Here is a 25802-nt window from a genome sequence, read left to right on the forward strand (position 1 = left end):
GGTTCCTTAAAAAACTAAAAATAGAACTACCATACGACCCAGCAATCCCACTACTGGGCATATACCCTGAGAAAACCATAATTCAGAAAGAGTCATGTACCAAAATGTTCACTGCAGCTCTGTTTACAATAGCCAGGATATGGAAGCCACCTAAGTGTCCATCGCCAGATGAATGGATAAAGAAGATGTGGCACACATATACAATGGAATATTACTCAGCCATAAAAGGAAACGAAATTGAGTTATTTCTAGTGAGGTGGATGGACCCCGAGTCTGTCATACAGAGTGAAGTAAGTCAGAAAGAGAAAAACAAATACCATATGCTAACACATCTATATGGAATCTATTAAAAAAAAAAAAAACGAAGGTTCTGAAGAACCTAGGGGCAGGACAGGAATAAAGACGCAGACGTAGAGAATGGACTTGAGGACACGGGGAAGGGGAAGGGGGAGGGTTAGCTGGGACGAAGTGAGAGAGTGGCATGGACATATATACACTACCAAATGTAAAATAGATAGCTAGTGAGAAGCAGCCATATAGCACAGGGAGCTCAGCTCGGTGCTTTGTGTCCACCTAGAGGGGTGGGATAAGAAGCGGGGGAGGGAGATGCAAGAGGGAGGGGATCTGGGGATATATGTATATGTATAGCTGATTCACTTGTTATACAGCAGCAACTAACACAACTATGTAAAGCACTTATCAATAAAGACGTTAAAAAAAAAGTAAACGTTTTAGATTGACTTTAATAAAACATGAAGAAAGCACATGTTTAAAATGTTGTTGGAGGGCTTCCCTGGTGGTGCAGTGGTTAAGAATCCGCCTGCCAATGCAGCGGACACGGGTTCGAGCCCTGGTCCAGGAAAATCCCACCTGCTGTGGAGCAACTAAGCCCGTGTGCCACAACCACTGAAGCCCACGTGCCTAGAGCTCATGCTCCGCAACAGGAGAAGCCACCGCAATGAGAAGCCTGTGCACTGCAATGAAGAGTAGCCCCCGCTCGCCACAACTAGAGAAAGCCCACGTGCAGCAACGAAGACCCAACGCAGCCAAAAATAAATAAATAAATAGATTAAAATGTTGGTGGGATGATGGTCAAATGTTAAATAATAAAAATATATTCCTCATTCTATCTTATGAATTGTTTCAGTGTTGCTGCAGTCTTCATAATTACCATGATGATAACATTTTCTTTAGGAAAGCAATACATTCATTATAGAAATTTTGGAAAATAGGAAAAAAATAAAATCACTCCTATTGTCATCAGTCAGAGACAATCATTCACCAACACAGTGTGCTTACCTCTGGCTTGCTGTGGGAGTAGGCGATGGACTGGGTCTCTCCCTTTCTCCCCTAAACCAGGAGCACACTTTTTACACTGTCTGCCTTTAATTTACAATACTCCTTGAACATTTTTGGGGGAATGGAGAATTACTGAAATGAGTGAGTTAAGGGATGTGTTCCACTTAAAAGCACATGGTACAGTCAGCAGGCTTGGGAGAAGGTGCCAAGAGAAAACCTGTTCTGAGGGCTTTTTATTTCTGGTTTCCAGGTGAGGCAGAGCTTAAAGAGAAGCCCATGGTTCTTAACCGGCATGGTAAGCCTACACCATAAGATGCCTTAATTCAGCAGTCAAGGAGACAGACTCACAGCATCTTCAGAACTCTAAAAGATCTTTAAAGTTTTCTCTGACACCTCCCGACAGACTGTCCCATTCTCCACCCACAACACCTTCCATACACATACAGGCCGCCCTGACGAACGGCTGTAACCTCTACACTGGACACTTCCAGTGACTAGGGCCTCACTGTCCCTTGAGACGTCCTATCCCATTTTGCATTGTTCAGCTATTCCTTATATGCCACAGAAATTGGCCTCCCTGATCCTGGTTCTGCCTTTTGAAACAACACAGAATGAACCAATTCTTTTTCTCTAATTACTCTTCAATTCATCCCATTTCTTCCCTGTGACAGAGCATCTGCTTCTTCAACAGCTTCTCTAGTAACTTGTTTTACAGATTCTGTCATCCTGACCAAGAGGATATGCTTAGGTTTTGCAAAGACCCTTCCAGAAAAGACTTGTTACAACTGAACATATTCCCTAAGAGGAAGACACCCTCGAGGAGGAGAGACTCTAAGATAACCCACATGATCTCTGCCTACTGGTCTTCTCCCCTTGTGTAATCCCCTTAGGCGGGGGTGGGAGCTGTGGCTTTCTCCTAACTAATAGGATATGGCAAAGGTGATAGGACAGCACTCTCATGATAACATTACATAAGATTATAACCTGTCTTGCTGGGAGACTCCCTGGTTAGGAAATTCTCCATTGCTGGCTTTGGTTAAAAAGCAAAAGCCTAAAAGCCTAAGCAATTGAAACTTGATCCTGTAGGCGGTGGTGACACCTTCAAAGTTTCTGAATAGGGAGAATAAGAACCTATCTAAATGAATCTAAGGGGAGGAGCAATATAGGGGTGGGGAATTAAGAGGTACAAACTATTAGGTATAAAATAAGCTACAAGGATATATTGTACAACATGGGGGATATAGCCAATATTTTACAATAACTATAAATGTAGTATAATCTTTAAAAATTGTGAGTCACCAATATCAAAAAAACAACCCAATCCAAAAATGGGCAGAAGACCTAAATAGACATTTCTCCAAAGAAGATATACAGATTGCCAGCAAACACATGAAAGAATGCTGAACATCATTAATCATTAGAGAAATGCAAATCAAAACTACAATGAGATATCATCTCACACCAGTCAGAATGGCCATCATCAAAAAATCTACAAACAATAAATGCTGGAGAGGGTGTGGAGAAAAGGGAACCCTCTTGCACTGTTGGTGGGAATATAAATTGATACAGCCACTATGGAGAACAGTATGGAGGTTCCTTAAAAAACTAAAAATAGAATTACCATATGATCCAGCAATCCCACTACTGGGCATATACCCTGAGAAAACCATATTTCAAAAAGAGTCATGTACCGTGGAGGATTACTGGACTGAATGTCAATATTATGACATAGTATGAGTGTGTTTCATGTTTGGTAATTGTAATCATTGTTGCTTTTGTTGTGGTCATCCATGTACAAGGCTTGGTGTCAGTCTATTTATCTCTTGTAAAAATAAAATACAGTGTGTGTATGTGAAAAAAAAGAAAAAAATAATAATAATAATTTTTTGGAAAAAAAAAAAAAAAGGAGTCATGTACCAAAATGTTTATTGCAGCACTATATACAATAGCCAGGACATGGAAGTAACCTAAGTGTCCATCGACAGATGAATGGATAAAGAAGATGTGGCACATATATACAATGGAATATTACTCAGCCATAAAAAGAAACAAAATTGAGTTATTTGTAGTGAGGTGGATGGACCTAGAGTCTGTCATACAGAGTGAAGTAAGTCAGAAAGAGAAAAACAAATACTGTATGCTAACACATATATATGGAATCTAAGGGAAAAAATAAAAAAGGTCATGAAGAACCTAGGGGCAAGATGGAAATAAAGACACAGACCTACCAGAGAATGGACTTGAGGATATGGGGAGGGGGAAGGGTAAGCTGTGACAAAGTGAGACAGTGGCATGGACATATATACACTACCAAACATAAAATAGCTAGCTAGTGGGAAGCAGCCGCATAGCACAGGGAGATCAGCTCGGTGCTTTGTGACCACCTAGAGGGGTGGGATAGGGAGGGTGGGAGGGCGGGAGATGCAAGAGGGAAGAGATATGGGAACATATGTATATGTATAACTGATCCACTTTGTTATAAAGCAGAAACTAACACACCATTGTAAAGCAATTATACTCCAATAAAGATGTTAAAAAAAAAATTGTGTCACTATATTGTACACCTGTAACATATAATATTATACAGTAACTATACATCAATAAAATTAAAAAAAATAAAGATGGTACATAGATGGCAGAGAGAAAATAATCAGAGGGAGAAAGAAGAAAAAAAAAGCAAGTAGCCATGTTGGGGAGGTCCACATGGTAGGGAGCTGAGGACAGCCTCCAACCAAAATCCAGGAAGAAACTGAGGTCCTCAATCCAACAATCCATCAGTAACTGAATGCTGCCAACACCATGTGAGCTTAGAAACAAATATTTTCCTAGTCAAGCCTCAGATGAAACTGCAGCCCCACTGACACCCTTGTGTCACCTTGGATACACCCTTGTGAGTGTCCCTCACTCAAACTCAGCAGGCCACGCTCAAACTCCTGACCCACAGAACATGAGAGAGAATACATGTGTTGTTTCAAGCTTCTAAGTTTTTGGTAATAGTCATGTAGCAATAGATATCTAATATACACACAGTATCAACATATACCAAAAAAAGACACTAATCAGACTTCTTTGAAGAGATTAGTTTTCAAAATACAAATTTTCCCTCCAGATGAAATCATACTGGAAGCAAATGGTGTAAAACCAGTTAGTGCGTCAAATAGGAAACCTGTTTGTTAGCACTTCCAGATCACGTACTGAGACCTACCACCCAGGAAACCATTAACCTGTTACTCTGAAAAAGAGAGCTCTGTCAAGAGGTGGTGAGATCAACAAATAAAGCAAGAAAGAAACAATGCTATTTCTCTTTCTGCATATAATTCTTAAGTTTCTTACACAGGACAGGAAAATAATAAATTAAAACTTTATATTGCTGGGGGAGAAAACTATACCTCAACTTTTTAGTTCTTTTGGTTAATTTCCTGAAGTCATCTAGGACTTCAGCCTGTGCCGAGTATATTTTCAAATTGAGGTAGTATAAATCATTTTAAGATTCAGTTTCTAGGCCAAGTAAATATCCTGTGTCAATCTTGTAAATTAAGACAACACAAGAAAAAGGAAACAAAGAGCAAAATCACAAAACCTGCTGCTTCCAGAGTCAGGATGTACTGAAAGCAAAATTAAAGCCAAGTTTTTTTCCTCCTGCTGGAGATATATGATCCATCTCCTAGAACATGTATGTTTTCTCCGTGCATAAAGAACTCTTAGAAAAGTTCCATCACTATATAGATTTTCACATTTCTAATAACTGAAGCCCCTTCCCATAAGCTATAAACCCAACTATTTTGAGTAGCAAATTTTTAAAAATCAGATATCAGATTTCCAGGATAGAAATCTGTAAACAGTAAGAAATGAAGGATTGTGTATCTGGATATAAGATATATACTTTGGAAAAATGATTTCTTGTGAATTTATTTTTTTCTGGGAACAATTTATATCACCCAGAGAGTTTCAATAGGCATTAGAAATTGGAGTGCAAGGAGGAAGGGGAATAATATATATGAGCAGGGCATACGGCTTCACTGGTCCTAGATACAATGTCACTTCTCTGTGATGTAAAATATTCATGTCCTTGGCTGTATTACATGAATCAATTGGAGCATTAAAATAAAGAAATAAATTATAACAAAAGGATGATCTCTTATAAAAATTGGATGGAATTATACCCTTAGGTATAATTAATATAAATATAATATAAATAATATAAAGGGTTTTGTTTACCATTTCATTTATAGTGTGCTTAACTGGAAATGCTAAAAATAGGAATGAATGCATGAATAACCTTGGTTTTTATACTTATTTCATTTATTCTCAGAAAAGACAACTGTGCATCTATCTACAAAGTTTTATATCTTATTTGACTTTACTTTGTAAAGAATTTAGGCAGAGCAACAAGCACTAACTCTTTTTAATTTCCTCCCTGCCATAAAATTACCCTCAATTACTTACATCTCTATATCCATGCACCACATTCCCAGAAATATCTCCTGCTATGTCTCTACAACCAGCTGGGCAGAACTTGCTGGAAAAAAAATAAAGAGTTTATATTTTATTAGGTCATACTTAAATTAAAAAGTGTGAAATTATACTTAAAAGTATTTTCTCTCCTCTATACAACATGCAGGAATATCTTTCTTTAATGATAGATCAGAAACCTGATTTGTGAAAATACAGATTTATCTAAAATGTTCATCTGAAGGCAAGTTTTACACAATTTTTTGTTTTGTATCAAAATTCATTATAAACTCTATTAAACAATGAGCTGCCCTAAAGCATCTTAACTGATTTTAAGAGGTCCAAGAAATGTTAAGTAAAAAGGTAAAGTTTCTAAATACAGTATATATAGCATAATCTTGTTTTTATAAAAAGAAATGTTTAAATAACAATTTATGTTTTCTATGGATAAAAAGAAAACAAGGAAGAATATCTCTGGATTCTCTCTCTCTGAGTGTAGGAGTTTGAGAAACTATCACTTTCTGTGTTACTAACTGTGTAAATTTGGATTCACTCTAATAGCATTACCCAACTGGAACATAATGGAAGCCATACATGTTAATTTAAATATTCTAGTAGCCACATTAAAAAAATCAAAAGAAACAGGCAAAATTAATATTAATATTACTCATATATTCTATTTAACCTAATATATTCAAAATGTATCATTTCCACATGTAATGAACAGAAAAATTATCAAGATATTTCCAGTCTTTTTTTTTTAAATAAGTCTTCAAAATCTGCAGTATATTTTATATTTAGAGCACACCTCAATTTGAAGTAGTCAAGTTTAAATGCCTGGAGAGTGATGGTCTACATTAGTTATAAATTACTTTTGCAATCAGAAAAAAGGTGTATATTTTTTTCAGCTTTACTGGGGTACAGTTGACAAAAAAATTGTAAAATATTTAAAGTGTACATCATGATGATTTGATATACGTATACATTGTGAAAGAATTCCTCCCATCTAGTTAGTTAAACCCAGCCATCACCTCATACACACACACACACACACACACACACACGTACGTATATATATTTTTTTGGTGAGAATATTTAAGTTCCACTCTCAACAAATTTCAATTATACAATATGGTGTTATCAGCTATAGTCACCATGTTATACATTAGATCCTCAGACCTTATTCATCTTTATAGCTGAAAGTTTATACCCTTTTATCAACCTTTCCCTATTTCTCCTAACCTCCAGCCCCCAGTAACTACTTTCTGTTTCTATTTGACTAAAAGAGGTATATTTAAAATTAGGATTTCACTTACTTAAGAGTCATTTTTCAAGAAATTTTTCAGAAACATGTCATGGCATATGGTATGGTTGGGTGTGGCTTAGGGTGTGTTGACCCAGGCTCTGTTACTACCTAACTAGCTGTGTGACCCCGAATATTGCATATAATCCCTCTTAAATTCAGTTTCCTCTTCTGTAGTTCCTTCAAGCATCAACATATTAATAGGCCATGAGAGACAACCGTACACCTAAAAAGACGTGCAAAAGGAAACTCAAAATATTATGTGAACATTGACAGCTTTAAAGATGAATGCCATAGGCCCTTGTTTCTATATATACCATATTACAATAATGTTTGCTTGGTTTGTTCAAGAAGAATGTACCAGCCCAAGCAGATTCCAAAATAGCAGTTGCTTTTATTTCATTTCCTCTCAGTTTCCTCCTGCTGACTTAGCAAATTAGATGTGTAACAGAATCTAATTATCAAAACTACCCAAATAAATGGTTCATAATTCTTCCCCGTTGACCTAATGGAATCCAGCACTACAGCAATAATCAAGGAATTAAGAAACAGAAATAATGGAAATCCTATTACAGGTTTACAGTTCCTTATCCTAGCCCTTAGAGCCAGATGTATTTCAGAATTCAGAATTTGGGGGATTTTAGAAAAGTAAAACAGTGCCAATAATGTGTATGATGTATGACTCCACTGAGGTCTGCAAATATTAATCAAAACATTAATATCTCTGTATCAAATATGTGGATAGTCATATTAGGTCAAATACATAAAGACAAAATAGCCTCATGTTTAATTTAGTCCAATTTTGCTGTCAGATGAATTTAAGGTCACATTAATCAGGTACTGCCACCAAATGAGTTACAAAAATCTTTTGACTTTTAAAGCTTTCTGCATTTCACAATTATGGATGAAGGATTATGGCCCTGTACTAGTCATCATACCTCATCTTTAACTAAACACTACAAATAGGCTGGGCTACAGCTTAGATGATCTGACACCATACATCACACTGTAGGGCTGAATATATTCCTTTCTCTAAGAGGATAGGAAATGACTACTGATGCCCAGAGGCCCTGTCACCACTAGGACTGTACATGTATGGCTGGAAAGAAAATGCTGCTGAATGTCTGCAATGGATGAACAGCAACTTTAAGGGCAACATTTAATTACTGGTCATTTTCATTTTTGTCTTTTCTCAACTGGCCTTCATATTAGTAAACACTAGAGTTGATTCTGCATATAAAAGAATCTCATTTATTAGAATATCAGATGGATAGGACCATGGACTCTTAAGCTTGACTTTTGGGGTATTCTCATTTATTGTGTAGCCCTAAGCAGGTTACTTAATTGCTTTGTGCCTCTGTTTCTGGGGTAAAACAGAACCTGCCTGGTCGGCATACTGGAACATTCACATGAGCTATCTATATGCTAACTCCAGAGAGCTGTATCTGGTACTAAGAAAACACTCTAAGGAGTTAGAGTTGTTGTTAGTGTTTTTGTTGACAATGACCTCTAGACCAGTGGTTCTCAACTAGGGGTGATTTCTGCCCACCAGCAGACCTTTGGAAACGTCTGGAGACATTTATCATGACTGGCTCATATAGGCCAGGGACGCTGCTAAATACCCACAATGCACACAACAGCAAACCATCCAATCCAAAATATCAACAGTGCCAAGGCTGAGAAACCCCCCTCTACACTTTCACTTTACAGATGAGAGAAAACGTACATCTAAGAGATTAAGTCATTTTTCCAGTTAAAGTAAAGCTGGGATGAAAATTTTCATCTCCTATTCTCAGTAGGTCTCTTTTTTGTGGGAAAGAGAAAATGAACCCCCTCCAGAATCACAAAAGTCACTCCCAAATGCTGGCCCGGTAAAAAAATGCACTCTAGACTCCATTTTGGCTCATTGGTACTAGAGTAGAACTCAAGGGTCAGCAAACTGTGACCCATGGGCCAAATCCAGCCAGCGCCTTTCTTTTTTTTTAAATAAAGAAAGTTTTATTGGAACACAGCCATGCTCATTCGTTCACATATATACTGTCTATGGCTGCTTCTGCACTACAAAGGCAACAGAAACTGTATGAACAGATGCAAAAGAGACTGCACGGCCTGCAAAACCTAAAGTATTCACTATCTGGACTTTGACAGAAAGTTTGCTGATCTCTGCTGTATAAGAAACCATTTCAAATATTCCTGATTAGTTACAACATAGATGAGTTTTTAAAAAATTAAATTAAGTACAAATAAGGTACTTTATCTGGTTTAATGTCAAGGAAAACAAAATATTCAGCAACAAATGACTGCAGCACAGCTAGGACACTATATTTACCTGTATTCTGTCTTCAAATAATGGTTAGCTCGTTCCAAACACGTTATTAAATCTGTCATAAATAAAGATAATTGCAATCAGCTCTAAAGATTTCTTTTAAAATGAAACAGTTTTTGAGAAGTATTTATTCGTTATCTAGTTATCTGAACTTTTCTGTTTAAAAATAAATAAAAACTGACACACTATCCCCAGGATTTCATCAGTTCCCTTCATTTCTCTTTTCTACCATCAGTGATGGTTCTTCAGGTATTTATCCAGTGAAATAACAGAATCTATTTCCAACAAAAAACCCAACACTGGTTAGTTACTATTCACTACATACCTACAAAGGTCATGTGTATAACCTCCCCTGGCAGGAGGAAAACAATTTCAAGAGCCCAATGTGGTTCACAGAGAAGGTTCAGGAACATCTTAATTTAACAATTTAGCTAGTGGCAATCGAGCGACCACAGGGCCAGGCGTTTAGTGAGAACACAAAGAGCCTATCAGCTTTGATCAATGAGGACCAAGGACTTAAAAGAAGTGTGCTCTCTGGAGCAATTTATAGAACTGAACTAATACTCAGCAATGGACACTCTAAGATACTGTGGATTTTGGTGCTTTTAGAGGGACCTAGTATAGTTTCCAAAATATTCCGCACTTGCTGCAGAAGTTCTTTCTTTCCTTAATCTTTTCAGTTGTTCTTAGGGAGAAACATATGCTGAATACCAGCCATGCAGGGGCCTGCTAGGATATTGCTCAGATCTGATTGGCTGAGTGAGAAATGAATGGGGTACCCCCTTCCCAGAGTATTTCCGCAGGAGGGGCCTGACAGCAGAAACTCTGGGCACCTCTGTGGCCCTGGCAGACCCTGGGCTGCATGGAAATTACCCTGGAGTTCGAGGCCTGGATGGGAGGCCACACTTTCCCTTTCCATCAATATTCATGCTCTCCTTCTCTCCTGCTCACGTGCTAGCTGGATGGGTAGGGCACTTGGTGACAGTGACTTCCTCCTCCTCACACTCGCATGCTCCCATGCTGGTGCAGTGGTGTGTATGGAGTGGGGGTGTCGCTGGTTAAAAGGCTTGTCCCCTAAGCTAACCAAGGGGTTGGTGGAGAGCTCCAGAGAACAGCCAGACCTTAGGAGGGTCAGGAGGGTAGCCCCAAAGATACACAATCCATGGTTTCTAGGAAAATGAGATCAACCCTCTCCCACATAAGTCAGCGGATCAATCTAACATGGGCTATGAAAGTATTCAGTTCAGACCTAACTACTTACAAAGACACTGCATTTCTCTCTTCCCTCACATCTTAATTCTGGATCTGAGGTCACAGTTCTGTCCGGAGATGGTGATTAGCAAGAGGAATTCTAAGACAGAAAAAGGTTTACAGATTTATGTTGGTCCTTCTGCTGTACCTGGATGGTCGCTGCTGGCATAGGTTAGCAAAAAACCCCGCCCAGAAATGTGGGATCCACTCTCAAAACGAACAGTTACTTCACTGGTGTTCAGCAAAAGTTCTTTGGGCACAGTCATGCTTCCACAATACGGACCTAAAAACAAAGCACACTTGTAGCTCATTTCAAAATTTAGACCAGTACAAAGAATTGGTATATACATTTTTTCCCCTTAAATGGCAAATTTACCAGACAACGCATACACATAAGATTATAATCTTTACCCAACTGAAATTTTGCTTCATACTGAGACTAAGAATTAGTGACTGATTGTAAACTTGATTATACAGAGAAACAAGATGGGGGAAGTGGCCAGTTCTAGATAAGCAATAGCTTGGAACTAGTTAATTGTGAACAACACAAGAGATAGGTTTCGATTTTTATAAGAAGGCGACTAACAAACAAAAATCAAATATATTTAGTTAAGAAAATGTTATCACAAAAGTGATATTCTAGGGACCTCCTAAATTTGCTTAAAGTATGATCTAAATGCTTGTGTCCCAACCAAATTCATATGTTAAAATCCTAATGCCCAATGTGACAGTATTAGGAGGTGGGGCCTTTGGGAGGTACTTAGTTTCACAAGGGCAGAGCCCTCATGAATGGGATTAGTGCCTTTATAAAGGAGGCCCCAGTGAGCTTGCTTGCCCCTTCCAGCATGTGCAGACACAGGGAGATGGCTATGAACCAGGAAGGGTGCTCTCACCATCCACTACACTGTATCTGCCAGCACCATGATCTTCAACTTCCCAGCCTCCAGACTGTAAGAAATAAATGTCTATTGTTCATAAGTTACCCAGTCTGTGATATTTTGTTATAGCAGCCTGGAGAGACTAAGACAGGTAGTAAAGAAAATGTTATCACAAAAATGATATCTCCTAAATTTGCTCAAAGAAACTCACAAATTCCCTTTTTCCAAGAAAGTTCCACTACTGTATAGCACAGGGAACTATACTCAATATTTTGTAATAACCTATAAGGGAAAAGAATCTGAAAAAAATATATATATGTATAACTTTGCTGTACACCTGAAACTAACACAACATTGTAAATCAACTATACTTCAAGTTTTTTAAAAAGTGTAAAGAAAAAGAAAGTTCTAGAATTAAAAGACTGTCCAATACAGGGTAAAAATCTTATTCTCATGCAATTTGCACATTCCTCTTTCTCTTCTCTTCTTTACCACTCTTAACAGCAACTTCTGGTTAACTCATATAATTTATTTTGATTTGTAAAATGAAGTTTATAAAAAAGCAGAATAATTTCTAAAGGCTTTTGAAATACCACAGTATAAATTATACAATTAAGAGTATAACATACTGTTTCTAGAATACGTTGCTTGAAAAGCAATAGGAAGCTCTATGAACTTTCAAAAGACAAAATTAGGGCTTCCCTGGTGGCGCAGTGGTTGAGAATCTGCCTGCCAATGCAGGGGACACGGGTTCGAGCCCTGGTCTGGGAAGATCCCACATGCCACGGAGCAACTAGGCCCGTGAGCCACAACTACTGAGCCTGCGCGTCTGGAGCCTGTGCTCCACAACAAGAGAGGCCGCCGCGATAGTGAGAGGCCCGCGCACCGCGATGAAGAGGGGCCCCCACTTGCCGCAACTAGAGAAAGCCCTCGCACAGAAATGAAGACCCAACACAGCCAAAAATAAATAATAAATAAATTTTTTAAAAAAGACAAAATTAGATTTGGAGCTTAAAAAAAAAAGACCTTCCTAAGAATACTCAAGTTGAAGTTTAGTTTGTAAACTGTCATCTTGAAAGTCAAGTATGCAAGACAGGATAATTTCTCTAAAAATAGGGGTTAGCAAGCCAATTTTGAAGAGAGGTATTCTTCATCAACTTCTCCCAAAATAGAACAGTATAGAAAGAGTCAATGGAACAACAATGACAACATCAGGTTAAGGGAAGAAAAAGATCACTCCAAGTCAATTTGAGTACAACTAGTCACACCAGCCAAAGTCAACATAGGGACCAAACTGCTAAAAGATGCAGAAGATCGTGAACCCAACTCAGCCTTCCTTTCCTGATAAAGGGATCAAATTTCTCTTCTATCCTGTCCAGGTGCCACGTTCTGAAGATGTGATAAAATGAGAGAAATGCTGTGTGTTTACATGCCCCAGATCTCAGTTGTTGCCTATTATTAAATTATAATGAAATCCAAATAAAAAGGATCATCTCTCTCTTTAGACACACTCATCATATACAATTACTTACATGAGTTAATACCTGCAAATTATTTAGAATGGTACCTAGGATACAAAGTGTTAAGTACTCATTAAATAAATAAATACATTAAAACAAACAAACAAACAAATAATATACTGTGCATTAAATCTCTGTTTTCCTTTTAGACAATGTTCCATGGGGTTAGGGACTTTTCTATATCCGTTATTATCTCAAACACCTTGTACGTGTGACAGCTTTCCAAATATTGTTTGAATCAAAATGAAGTTAAATGTTCTTCTATTTGCAACAGCTTGTTTTTAAAAACCAAACATGATTATAAAGATACATAAAATATTTAATCCTGTCATTACAAAATAGCATGAAGAAGTAAGCAAGAAAAGTGTGGAAAAGCAAGAAAGGAAAAGAAAATCATTAGTGTGGTAGATATATGGATTTTTTTGATCTTTAAGAGTGCTCACAAGCATGGAAGATAGGCAATTAATACTAAATCCATTTTTGTATAATAAAGTAGAATGATAAGCATTTTTGCAAAATTAAAGTGAGTCAGATTACTGTGCTTGACTTATGCAACTGATTCTCAGTTTGTTTTAAATGAGTTTCAAATTCATTTGTTCTTTGCACAGGTAAGTGAGATACTTACTTTGCAAACTTAAGAACAAAGATGAAATAACTAGTAACTTGTTGCTATTAATAAATCAGAATATTTTTCTAAACATATTTTTCTTCCAAGAAGAAATAACAACATATAAACTCTTCTCCAAATCATGATGACGATACCATACCAATCTCTCCTTAAACTTCTATTTGCATTCCAATGAGTTCTAACAAAAACAGTGAGGAAAAGTCTAAATTGATAATCAGTGAGAACTTGTTTGAAATTTTTTTAGTTGAAATATATTTGACCTTTAACACTATAATGTAAGGTATACAACATGTTAATTTGATACATTTATATATTTAATATGATTGTCATTGTAGGGATAATTAGCACCTCTATCACATTACATAATTATCATTTCTTCTTAGGGGTTGGAATAATTAAGTTCTAGTCTCTTGTTTGATGATTATAATACAATATTGTTGTCTATATTCACTATACTGTGCATTAAATCTCTAGGGCTTATTTGTTACTCGTTGCAAGTTTGTACCCTTAAACAACATTTGTCCTATTCTCCCACCCTCCATCCCCTCGTGACCACCATTTCATTCTTTGTTTTTACCAACTTGTCTTTTTTAGATTCCATATGTAAGTGGAGATCATACAGTGCTTGTCTTTCTCTGCCTGGCTTATCTCACTTAGCATAATGTGCTCAAGGTCCATCCATGTTGTTGCAAATGACAGGATGCTCTTCTTTCTCGTGGTTGAATAACTGGAATTTTTTTTTTAAGATTTTTATGGAACAGTTGAAAGGAAATGTTGCAAAATTATAAATATTTTACACAAATAGATAAGAGTGTATGCCATTACACTAAGTTGTTGTACAATACATACAATTTCCTAGATCAAAACCACATAAATATAGTAAAACTCTAATTTGGTTGCATCCTCCCAAAGTCATGGTAGGCATGGTAGGTAAACATTTCTGGAAGAAGTTCAAAGAAAGAAAATGGAAACACACACACACTTTAATCACCGTTACCCCACAGGCACCATCCCTCTCACATTTTCATTGATGTGCTGCAAAAACGTAACTAAACCCTAGCAGGGACAGGGTATGCCCTGTGTATACAAATGCCATCATTAAAAGTTATTTGACAGGTTCATCAGGGCACAGCCATCACAACAGCAGGAGGCAGCTGTAGCCCAGGGTGGGGAACTGAAGCTGAGGGTTGGCTGCGGTATCACCTTTGACAAAACACCCAAATTATTGGCTGTCTGAAGGTCTGACAGATAAAGATTCCTTTTCACAGACTAGAAGTTAATAACTGCATTCCTAGAATTAAAAGGGAAAAAGAGATGAAAATAGAAAAATGTGACTGGCAGTGAGAGGGAAAAATAATTAATGGGAAACCATGAAAGGAGTCTGTCCTAAGCAATGCTCTCAGTTTTCAGCAGACCCCCTGGAGGAGGATATCTTTTCTTATGAAAGCCTTTCACCACGCACACCTGCCCCAAAGATATATTTACTGTTAGTACTCTCTGTCCCAATTTTTTAGAAGGATCTACACCTGTATTTGAACATGCACAATGCCATTGGAAACCCAAATAAGAGCTCAGAGATGACTTCTAGCTTTGACCGTGGTTATATTTGCCATCCTGTGCAGTGTTCCTAGATTGATAAACCTGTTTCAATTCACAGTCAGACTGAACCCCAAACCTTCTTGAGTGGTTCTTAAGACCTCTAACCTAAAAGTAAGACTCACAGTCTGCATAGATGTTTGCTTCACAACTGGCAGTGCTATGTTTCATAGAACTTGGACTTGCTGTCTAACAATGACCTTCCTCCTCACCTCTATCCTTGTCTGGGAAGCAGGTTCCATCTTTGTAGTCTCAAATTCCCACCAGATTGGGAGACAGCAGAAAGGCAGTTCATCAAGTAGGCAGAAAAATCAAAAAAACAAATCCTCTACCTTTTGTGGAATGCAGTGAGTCACCCTGGATTGTGGGAAAAGCCATCAATGATACCAAATGGAATAGCATGTGGCATTTGGCACCAGACATGAGACCAAGAGCTAGCAGACAATGGACTGATTCCTTGGACAAAAGGAATAAAGGGCCAGGAACCCTAGGCGCTGCCTGCTTTGAGCACAGTAGGCCAGTTCCTCTCAACACATCCCCTGTTCCATGAGCAGCTGAGAAGGGAAACCCTTTATCTTCCCACATGTGAATAAAGCAAACTGTCCTACAAGGAAGAATGAACTGCCTGCCTGGAGCCAGTCCTCTGGATTCTCTGGCAATCTGACAATCTGTGCAGCAATTTATCCTTCTGCTGCATTCTCCATGGCCTGTCTGCCTAAGTCTCCAGACATTACAAGGTAATATTTTGTTTAGTAACTGTTCCAAGTCATTACAGATGGGTCTATGCTTTTGATGTTGAAACTGATGACACTAAGTTATTGTTTCATCTGTGAAAAAGATGTGTTTAAAAAATGGTATGCATGCTGTTAAAAGAAACCAAAGAGACCCATCCCTCTCCATAACCAGTGGTGAAAAACAGAAAGCAAATAAAAAACTAAGTCTTGAGAGATCTGTCATAAATCAAATTGAACAACAATAAAAAAACTCCTAAAAACCTTCATTAGCCTTACGAGCACCATCTTAAGCACACATTTAATTTCTCATGACAGATAAGAACGTGCCAATGAGACGAAGTGATGCTCCCTGGGAGAGCCACTGGCAGAGCCAACCACTCGGCACACCATCAGCCAGCTGCCGGGAAAGTGGTACCTGGCACGGCCCAGATCTGGGTGCAGAGGCGTGCTGATAAAACAGTCTCCAGAAATGTTGAAGCTGCAAACGCCACTGGACTTGTGTCCATTTTCCTTTTGTTTCTTTATTTTTATTTTCTATGCAGTCAAATGGCAGGGTTTGTCCTTGCTTGCTAATTGCAATAGGTCACTGTACAAAATTACAGAATTTTCAGGGCCATTTTCTTTGAAAAGGAGGGAAATTAGCATAAAAAAGGGATATTCCTGGACTGTGCCATTAAAACCATAGTCACGTAAGAATGTAAGTGGTATCCCTGGAGAGTTTTGGTCTCTGGTTCCCAGACAAAAATCAGTGACAGATGATAAATGAACCAGGCGGATTCCTAGACAAACGTGCGGCTTTACTTGGGGCTAGGGACTCAGGTCAAGAAGCGCTTTCACACCAGAACCCACCTAGGCCATTACTTCTCTCCCAACAAAAGACGGCAATTTGCTGAAATGAATCACAGTGCATCTCTGGGAAAGTGTTTGAGGAAAAGGAGGAGGTGGAGGAGGTGGAGGAGGAGAAGGCCAATACTTTTTCTCCTTGAGGATTATGGTTATGTTAATGAGACATCTAGCATGGAACTTTCTGGCTGATATAACCTTTTTTATAAGTTTACGATTCTTTCTGTATTCTACCTTGGCATAAAAGGCAAAACAAAGCAAAACAAACAAAAATCAGTCCTTCTCAAGCATTTCCACCAAAGTAGCCTCAGTCATAGAGGAGAACGCACCTCTGGGGTGCTTGAGGCTCAAAACAACTTTCCATAAGCTCCTTCAAAGGCTTTTGTTTTATCATTAAAAGTCCTAAGAATTTTGCATTCTCCATAATATGGCTGTGAGACATAAACCATGTATAAAATAGAGGCTGCCAATCTTGCATTTTTTTCTATTTGGAATTTTTTAAAAAAATCAACAGGCAAGGCATAATGATTAGATCTTACTGCAATATGCCAGATATTGCATATTGCAATTAGTATCATTCTAAACCATTATCACAGAAATCTTGTTGCAATTATGAGTCAAAACACTTAGTATTATTTCCTACTTTTCTCATTTCTCTTGTTCCTGGTGTAATATAAATATTAACGGTTGACTTCATATCGTTGTACTTCTAAGTCACTGACAATGGTTAAAAAAATACTGGGGGTGGAGGTGGAAGTACAGGAAGTGTAAGAGAACAATTCTGGAACTTCCTGGCTTTTCTACAGTGCAAATCATTTAGCACAACACAGCTAATTTAACTGACTACAATTAGGTTCACTGACCATGATGTCTCCCTTAATTTTTTGACTAAGATGCATTTTTTTAAACCTTGAATTCATACTAGCACTCTGCGTGTGAGTGATTTCTCTGAACTCCATTTGGTTCTCAGACCCCTAGGGGAAGGCCTGCAGAGGTCTCCATTTCTTGTTCATCATTGAGCAAATAACGAACAAGAACTACAGCTCACTTCTTCTGCACAAGCCACAGGATCAGATGGCTTTTGTCACCCTGAATGGGAATGGCACAGTGCTTAAAGGGTCTCTGGAGTCAAATGCCCAGACTTGAATCCCAGATCTAGTTAAGTGATTGTAAGCAAGTTACTTGACCTCTCTGAGCTTCAGTTTCCTTATGTGTGGAGGGTAATAAAAGGCCCCCTCTTACAGGGCTATTACGAGGGTTAAGTGAGTAACTCTGGAGCACCAAAGCACAGTGTACAGCACAGATGAACGCTCCACTGCAGGCACCTTCTTTACTGTTTCATGGTCTTTTCTATATGATAAGTAGAGTCCGAAAATTTTAGGTAAACCAAGTCTTTCTTTAAATGAGGAGGGGATATTTATTGATAGAGGAATCTTACTGTAAATCTTCCTACAGTGTGAAAAAAGACACTCAAATTTATAAGCTTATAGATTTTTAAATATATAAAGTTTGCCAAGATCAAGCCACATGCAGCCAGACTCATTAAACATTGATTGAGCATCTGCCAGTGTAAGACTATGCTAAGCAACAGAGGATAAGCGAAGGATGAATAAAATGCAATTCCTTCCTCAGGAAACCCCCTGTCTGGTAGAGAAGCTAAAATAATGATCTCAACCTGAGACTGGTGTTCCACTGAAGGCTTAGAAAAACAACGTGAGTCCAGACGAGGGAAAGACTGGAGCTGCTGGACATCAGAGGAGGTTCTAGGGTAAGTGGCATTGGATTTGCTTTGTCTTTGTGTGTGTGTGTGTGTGTGTGTGTGTGTGTGTGTGTGTGTTAGAAGGGGCAGAAAAGCATGTGAAGAAATAGAGGAAGAAATAACACATGGAAGAAATAACATCATCAAATGTACCGAACATGAAACTGTGTGATGTGTTTAGGAAAAGGCATAGAGATGCGGAGACTCAGAGATGTGGCTGGAGGACTTCCCTGGTGGCGCAGTGGTTAAGAATCCGTCTGCCAATGCAGAGGACACGGGTTCGAGCCCTGGTCCAGGAAGACCCCACATGCCACAGAGCAACTAAGTCCGTGCACCACAACTACTGAGCCTGTGCTCTAGAGCCCGCGAGCCACAACTACTGAAGCCTACGCGCCTAGAGCCCGTGCTCCGCAACAAGAGAAGCCACCACAATGAGAAGCCCGCGCACCGCAACAAAGAGTAGCCCCCGGTCGCCGCAACTAGAGAAAGCCCGCGCGCAGCAACGAAGACCCAATGCAGCCAAAAATTAATTAATTAATTAATTAATTAAAAAAAAAAAGATGTGGCTGGAAATGTGGGTGGGGAAGAGAGTGAGCGAGCGAGCCTTGAACCATGCTAACAAGTGTCTATGGACAGTGGGACACAATTAACAATTTTTGAAATAAGGAAAGAAAGAAATTATTACAACAATATTTAACAAGATAATCTTAGATGGCCCGGAGGGAAAGGAGACTGGTGAAAGGAGAGAGGGGAAAATCGGGAAGCTCTTTCTATAAGAAATAGATACAAAGATGTGGACCGGTGGTGGCAGTGAAAATAAAAAGCCAAACTGAATGCACTATGGGCTTAGGGAACATGGGCTCTCGGCTCATCTCATGAAGCTGGATGGAGAAAATCTGTCCACGAAGCTCTTTCTGGCTCAGGGAACCCCTGCCACAGGCTCGGACTGATTTGGGTAACTTAGGTCACCAGGAACGCACCAGGAGGGGTAGGGTGGGGGGTGCTGCCGCAGCTCAGCCTCTGCTGGGTGGAAGGAGCGTGCTCGGGGAATTGAGAGGGACCGATGTGTTCTCTGCTCTTAGACATCTTAGACAAAGAATCAACTGTGTGCAAGGCCACTGGGGAGGAAGAGGGGGTGGGAAGCGGGGAAGGGCAAGAGGAGGAAGGGGAGTAGGGAGGGAGTGATGATGGTGGCTAACATTTACTGAATGCTTATTATGTGCCAGACATCATTCTTGTAAGTTATGTATACATGTGCCTCAATCACCCATATGTGGCGGGTACTATCATTTTGCCCAGTTTAAAAATGGGGATACAGAGATACAGAAAGTTAAGTAATTTGCTCAAGGTCATGTAATTGAAAAATGAGTAGTAAGGCAGGAATTTGGAGCCAGGCAGTTTAATTCCAGAGTCTGCACTCTTAAGCCCAAGTGAAAACTCTGCCCAGAAACAGAAGTGCTCATCTCAATCCATGCTGATCCACAGTGACCTAGGCGGGGAAGTCTCTGAAACTACATCAGAACAAGGTCCTCTGAGATCCCGAGGAACCAGTATCTGGCTCCCACCAAGATTCCTCCAGCAGGTCCCTCAGGGGGTCTAGGAATAGCCCTAAACTCTGCCCACTAGGGGAAGATCAACTTTCATGGAAAACTGGGACCTAGTCAATCTTCTTGAAATATCAGGAAACAGAAATGACAGTTTCTCTGGGATCCCCACAAGCAGTCGTGACAGAAACAAACCTCTGGGTGAATTCTTTGCGGTCAGTAAGACTGGAAATGGAACTTAACCAGTAAAGGTTAGAGGGTCCCTAACAAGTTTGAAAGTTGAGAATAATGACCTTCAGTATGAATTCATAGCCTTCCCTCTTCAGTGTCATAAATAAAACAATGTGAGACGTTTCATGTTTTAAATGTAGGTATACTGGTATGACACAATGCCTGAATCAGCACCTACTCTTCCCCCAAGTTCAAGATATTTTAATATTTTATATAACTAACCTCTTATTATTCCACATCACAAATATAAAAGGGAGGAGATTGAGAATCAGTACCAAAGCAGCAATCTGAACTGTACTATACAACAGCTAAGTGCTTCACGATCCTGATTGGATTCTAGACCAGAAAAGGGACATGAGTGTTTCTTTTGAAGGGAGGCTCTGTTACTTTGGTCTCTTAAACAAAAATGCAGAATACCCTTAGTTATAGTGAAAACAATCTCTACTAATCAAAGTATGATACTTCTTAAACATTTTTTTTGGCCAGGATATTAGTACACATGATCTTAAAAGTCAGTGTATATGTTTACAGCCAAAAACTTTTATATGTTTAAAAGTATCTTTAAAATCTTATTTTGTTCTCAAACAACATATATTCTAAAGTGAGGTTGATCTAGTTTATCAACTTTGCTGCATCCTGGCTGTTTCAAGAGTATTTTAAAAGGGAGAGTCAGTGTCTTAACTCAGCCATAGATATGTAAGTACATTCTTTTAACTGATGTTTGAATCTGAAATATCAGCCCTCATTATAATATATGACAAACAGAAGAATAATAACCCCATCTTATTTGTATCAGGTCTCTTAACAATCAGTGAGATCAGGTGCATATTTTGCTTGATCACTGTGAAAGCTGGTGTGGGTCACACTTGTTTATAGTATTATACGTTTTGCTACCATGAATGAAAGCACCCAAAGTATATGAACCAAACATTGAAAACAAAATCGGCATGGGGGGGGTGAACCATTACAAATGAACTGCATAAGGATTAGAACTATATAACTTCAGCATATTCACAATGGTTAATGCAATCACATTCCAACTATGTCCACTCTTGGCAGAGCTTATAAACAGGGATGCCAGAAAACATTATTCTTTTTCCAAACATTAACTCCACATTTAAAAGTCCGATAGTGTTGAGTCTTAAAATCTCTTGGCAACGGGTTTTAGCAATTAATTGAAAAAAACTAAGCTGGATAAACCAAAACTATTCAGCTGTTTCAGCCATACATGTAACCTTTAGAGCCCTGTATACTGGAATTGCAGGAGGTATTCTAGAACATATGTTCCCCCCAGGGGGAACTACAGTGGGCACTTCCCTCAACTGCCGGCCCAGGCAACAGCGCTTTGGATCCCTGAGACCCTCCCTCCACAGTCCTGTGGCCACACTGGCTGCAGAGGGGCCTTCCCCACTCCAGGGAGCTGGGCGACAGTCCCAAAGGAAGGCCCACTCCCTGAGCTCGCACAGGCCAACAAAGCACTCCTCCTCCTCTTCCTTCTCTTTCTCCTCTGCAGATGCTACACTCCTCCAGGAAGTTCAAACTGACCAGGGGACTATTTTAACTAAATTAAAATATAGGTCTAAAGTTAGTGTTCTTGGTCAAAGAAAATCTACTTTTTTAAGAAACGTATGTTTATTAAAGAAAAAAATAGAGAGTAGAGAGAAAATATAATAATACCCAGAGTTGAACCTTTTAAAGTCCTCCTTCTAACATTTTGCTACAATTATATTCTGTCTTACTTTATTCAGAGGCTTTTTTCTATTATCAGGACATTACTGTGTATTCATATTTTACCTAACACTATATCCTAAGCAGCTTTCTATGTTAACAGTCTTTTCAACAAGTAGTTGCTTAATATTGCAGGTATTACATGTTTTACTGAACTGGTTCCTCGCCACTGAATCTGCCAATTCACTTTTAAAACCATTTATTCATGGAGTATCTACTAAGTTCAAGTCACTGGATTAAATATTGTAAGTATACATATATGAATAAGTGGCTCCTCCCAGAATGCTCTTCAAAACTACAAAAGACACAAATATATACATGCAACATACACACATATGCATGTGTACACCTGCTATACCTGGCCCTAAGCCACTTAATTTTTTTTTTTTTAAGGGCACATTAATTTTACTCAGGATGAGATAGAACTTTTTCAGCCTATATGTAATAAAGATTTTCCTAACAAAGAAAATCTGTAGTTCTGACTACAAGAAAATTTAGAATGTAATTCTTTTTAAATATGCTTATAGGATTGAAATATTCTAATTTCCTTTCCATGTATCCCTTTTATTGCTAATTTCTGTTATTCTTGTCTGCTGGATTTTTGCCTTCACATGACTGATCAGGGAATCTTTTACGTAGCCTCAAAAGAAAGAAGTCCTGAGCATCGTTAAATATTTTATCTTAAGAACATCCCCAACCCAAAGTATTAACTACGCCTGTGTTTTAGGCAAAATTGCTGTATGATGTAATACTGGGCTGGTCCACCTGGGAAGTGTGATAATGCACTGAGTTTTTCTTTGGGTGTTGGTACTGGGAGAGGAACAGACATCTGGAAACATGTTTTGGAGCCACAAAGACATAGATATAAATTTTCCTTTCAGCCCTTAACTAGCTTTGTGATCTTCAGCACGTTCCTAAAATAAAATAAAATAAAATACTCACCGTGCCTCAGTTTCCCTGTTTGTAAAAAGGAGTTAATAATATCTACCTTGCAGGGTGGATGTAAGGATTCCAGAAAATCCACGTGAGGCCAAGCATGTGCCTGACATACAATGAGTACGCTTATTTCTATAATGAGTATATACTTCGTTTTTAAAAGACAAACATAACTATGTAGGAAAAAATTTAAAGAGAAAAACGAATTTACTGGGCTTTATTGAAATGAATTGCAATTCATTACTCACTTCCTAGTGAAGAGTCTAAATCTTGAAAATTCAACAAGCTGGAAATGTGGACTAGAGTGCCCTGAGGCCAACCATGATCACCTCGTATAACCCGGCTCCTAAAATGTAGTTAATCCCAGGCTTTTCCTCCTTTTTGTGTATTTGCGAATATACATCAAAGACAATGGAGTAAATGCCTGGGTGTGGGGACGCCACATCCGTTCTCCAATCCTGTTTCAGGACGATGTGCTCCCCTGTCTGGTTCTCACCTCAGCCCCCGAGCTGAGACCCAAAGCAACAGAGGTGATTACGCGGCTGCTCTGTCAGCAGGTGGAATTAACTGCTCAACTTCTGGAAGAGTAGACGCTTCCCCACAGAGACTAGTGTGGAAAAGCCGTTTCTGGCCCTGCAGCACTTTCCCTCGCGTTTTACACAGGAGCTCTGACACTCAACGCCCTCCTCTGAATCTGAAGGAAATTTCCTGGCTAATGAAGGACTCCCTGAAGAGTGGCTCCACAAATTACCACACATTCGATTACCAGAGCTAACAGAGCAGTAAGTGTTCCCAGGGGTCTCAAGCATCCCCAGAATTCTCATTTTTCCCATTTGAGTCAAACTGGAGTTAAAAAGTTGCAACTAATTATATGAAATCAACCATCTTTACTCTGTCAGAGTAATTCAACCAACATTAAAATACAGATAATGTTCCCAGGGATAAAAAAAAAATAAATCTTAAGTTTTTTCCTCCATGGGGGCTAGATAGGTTTAGACCTCTGAACTCTCAGGACTGGTCCAGGCTTCCACCCTAGAAGAAGTGAGGAAGCTCTGGATGCAAAGGTAAAGACAGCCTTGAAAGCTGTGTGTTTGAGAGAAATTACCTATAGAACTAGCAGGAGGACAGGGTTTTGCTTAAAACCTGTATCATTTTTGGAATTGTAACACACAGAGAATTTCAAAAAATCTCTAATCTCAGAAGAATCTGTATGTAAGTTCTGTCTTTGTTTTCTAATCGATAAAACCCAAGTTGTTTCCTTGGGCTAAGGATTGTAGGGTCAGTGCTAATGGTGATTTCAGACACCAGTGTGCTAACAGCACACCCCAAACCACAAAAAGCTTAATTTCAGAAGGTTACTCTGAAAACTGTCCTTTGCACTTGCCCTTCCCCTACCCAGAAAACTGACCCCAGACATATGTGTACAGTCCCTTCACTCACTCCATTTGGGTCTCTGCTCAAATGTCTTCTTATTGGTGAAGCCTTCCTGACCATCCCATCTGAACACACACACACTCAGAATCAGACTTGGTATCACCTTAGGATGACTCCTTTTTCTTATTCCTTATTTTTCTTTCTCACTGCCTCTCATATTATAGATGTACTTGTTTGTTTTCCACCCGCCCCTCTACCAGTGTAAGCACAATGAAAGGAGGAACTTTGTTTTTTCACTGCTGAATCCCACCCAGTCCTCCACAGAGCACTTGAACACATGACCACTGTTCAATAAATATTTGTCACACGAATGAATGCACTGTAGGTGTTTTAGCCAAATGCTATATATCTCCAGTTGTCTTCCCGACAAGATATAAACTCTAACTAAGCTCCTGAGACCCACGCAAGGCTACTATCTCCTCAGATGTCTTTGCGCAGCTTAGGAAACAAGTGTATCCGTGTGAGCTACCCTGAGAGTCTACAAAGAGCAAGTTCCTCTTCTGATCTTCCCAGGCGGTAAGGTAACACTGATGAACGTGCCACTTGCCTCCTCCCTGCATCTCAAATTGTCCCATGCTCAGTGAAACCTAGATCTCTTTTCTTACCATATTGATCTGAAGAGCTAGTGAACAGAAGGTAGTCAGAAGCACAGGTCTGGGATTCAATATCCAAATCGCCCAACCTCAGAATCAATCTCTTCCCCTTCGGTACTGTGATCGTCTTTTCACAAACAGTGTGATTGGGGTAAGTCCCTGGATAATTCTTAGATGTCATGGTGCCACTGTCCTTGTACGTCACTATGTGCCCACAGCCATCACCTGTTAAAGAAAAAAGAATACAAAAAGTAAGTGAAATTAATTTTTACTGAGGACAGAAAACGTCCAGTATAATCTTCATCTTAGGTATTCTACTCCTTCTATGGAGAGAGAGGGAAAAGCTTAAAAAAAAAAAAAAAAAAAAGGATTGGATTATTAAACAGTATTTATTATTCCAGGTTATTTCATCTCTTGTTTCTCAGTTTAATCTTCCGAACATTGTTGATCAAAATGTTTCATGTATTAGCACGGTAAGCCCTTTGCAAATACATCATTTAGTCAAATTACTTTTTCTAATCATCTATCCATCTACCCATCCACACTTGCACAGCGGGCCCTTGGCATTCTCAGATTTGCCATTTGTGGTTTTGTCTACTAGCAAGTCAATGCCATGAAATAATTTGCAACCGAGAAAATACTACTACTCATTTCAGGGGTTACTGTCCTGATTAAATGGGATCAGGTATGCAAAATGCTCCTGGTAGAATCTGAGGCTTATGCTGAGAGGACTTTGTTTAAGAGTCT

The 25802-nt window shown here is 39.0% G+C and overlaps 1 protein-coding gene across 3 annotated transcripts in view; it reads right to left on the minus strand.

Annotated features, from left to right (window-relative positions):
* DCBLD1 (discoidin, CUB and LCCL domain containing 1) overlaps window positions 1-25802 on the minus strand; it is a 70321-nt gene that overhangs the window by 24576 nt on the left and 19943 nt on the right. For all 3 annotated transcript variants that reach the window (XM_082406164.1, XM_082406163.1, XM_082406165.1), the window contains exons 2-5: window positions 25068-25280; window positions 10780-10914; window positions 9384-9435; window positions 5746-5818 (exon numbers count right to left, since the gene is read on the minus strand). In XM_082406164.1, coding sequence (XP_082262290.1) covers window positions 5746-5818; window positions 9384-9435; window positions 10780-10914; window positions 25068-25280 — 473 coding nt within the window. The remainder of the gene's footprint in view (window positions 1-5745; window positions 5819-9383; window positions 9436-10779; window positions 10915-25067; window positions 25281-25802) is intronic.

This window comes from Balaenoptera borealis (genome assembly GCF_965194805.1).
Source record: "Balaenoptera borealis genome assembly, chromosome: 9".
NCBI classification, from domain to species: Eukaryota; Metazoa; Chordata; class Mammalia; order Artiodactyla; family Balaenopteridae; genus Balaenoptera; species Balaenoptera borealis.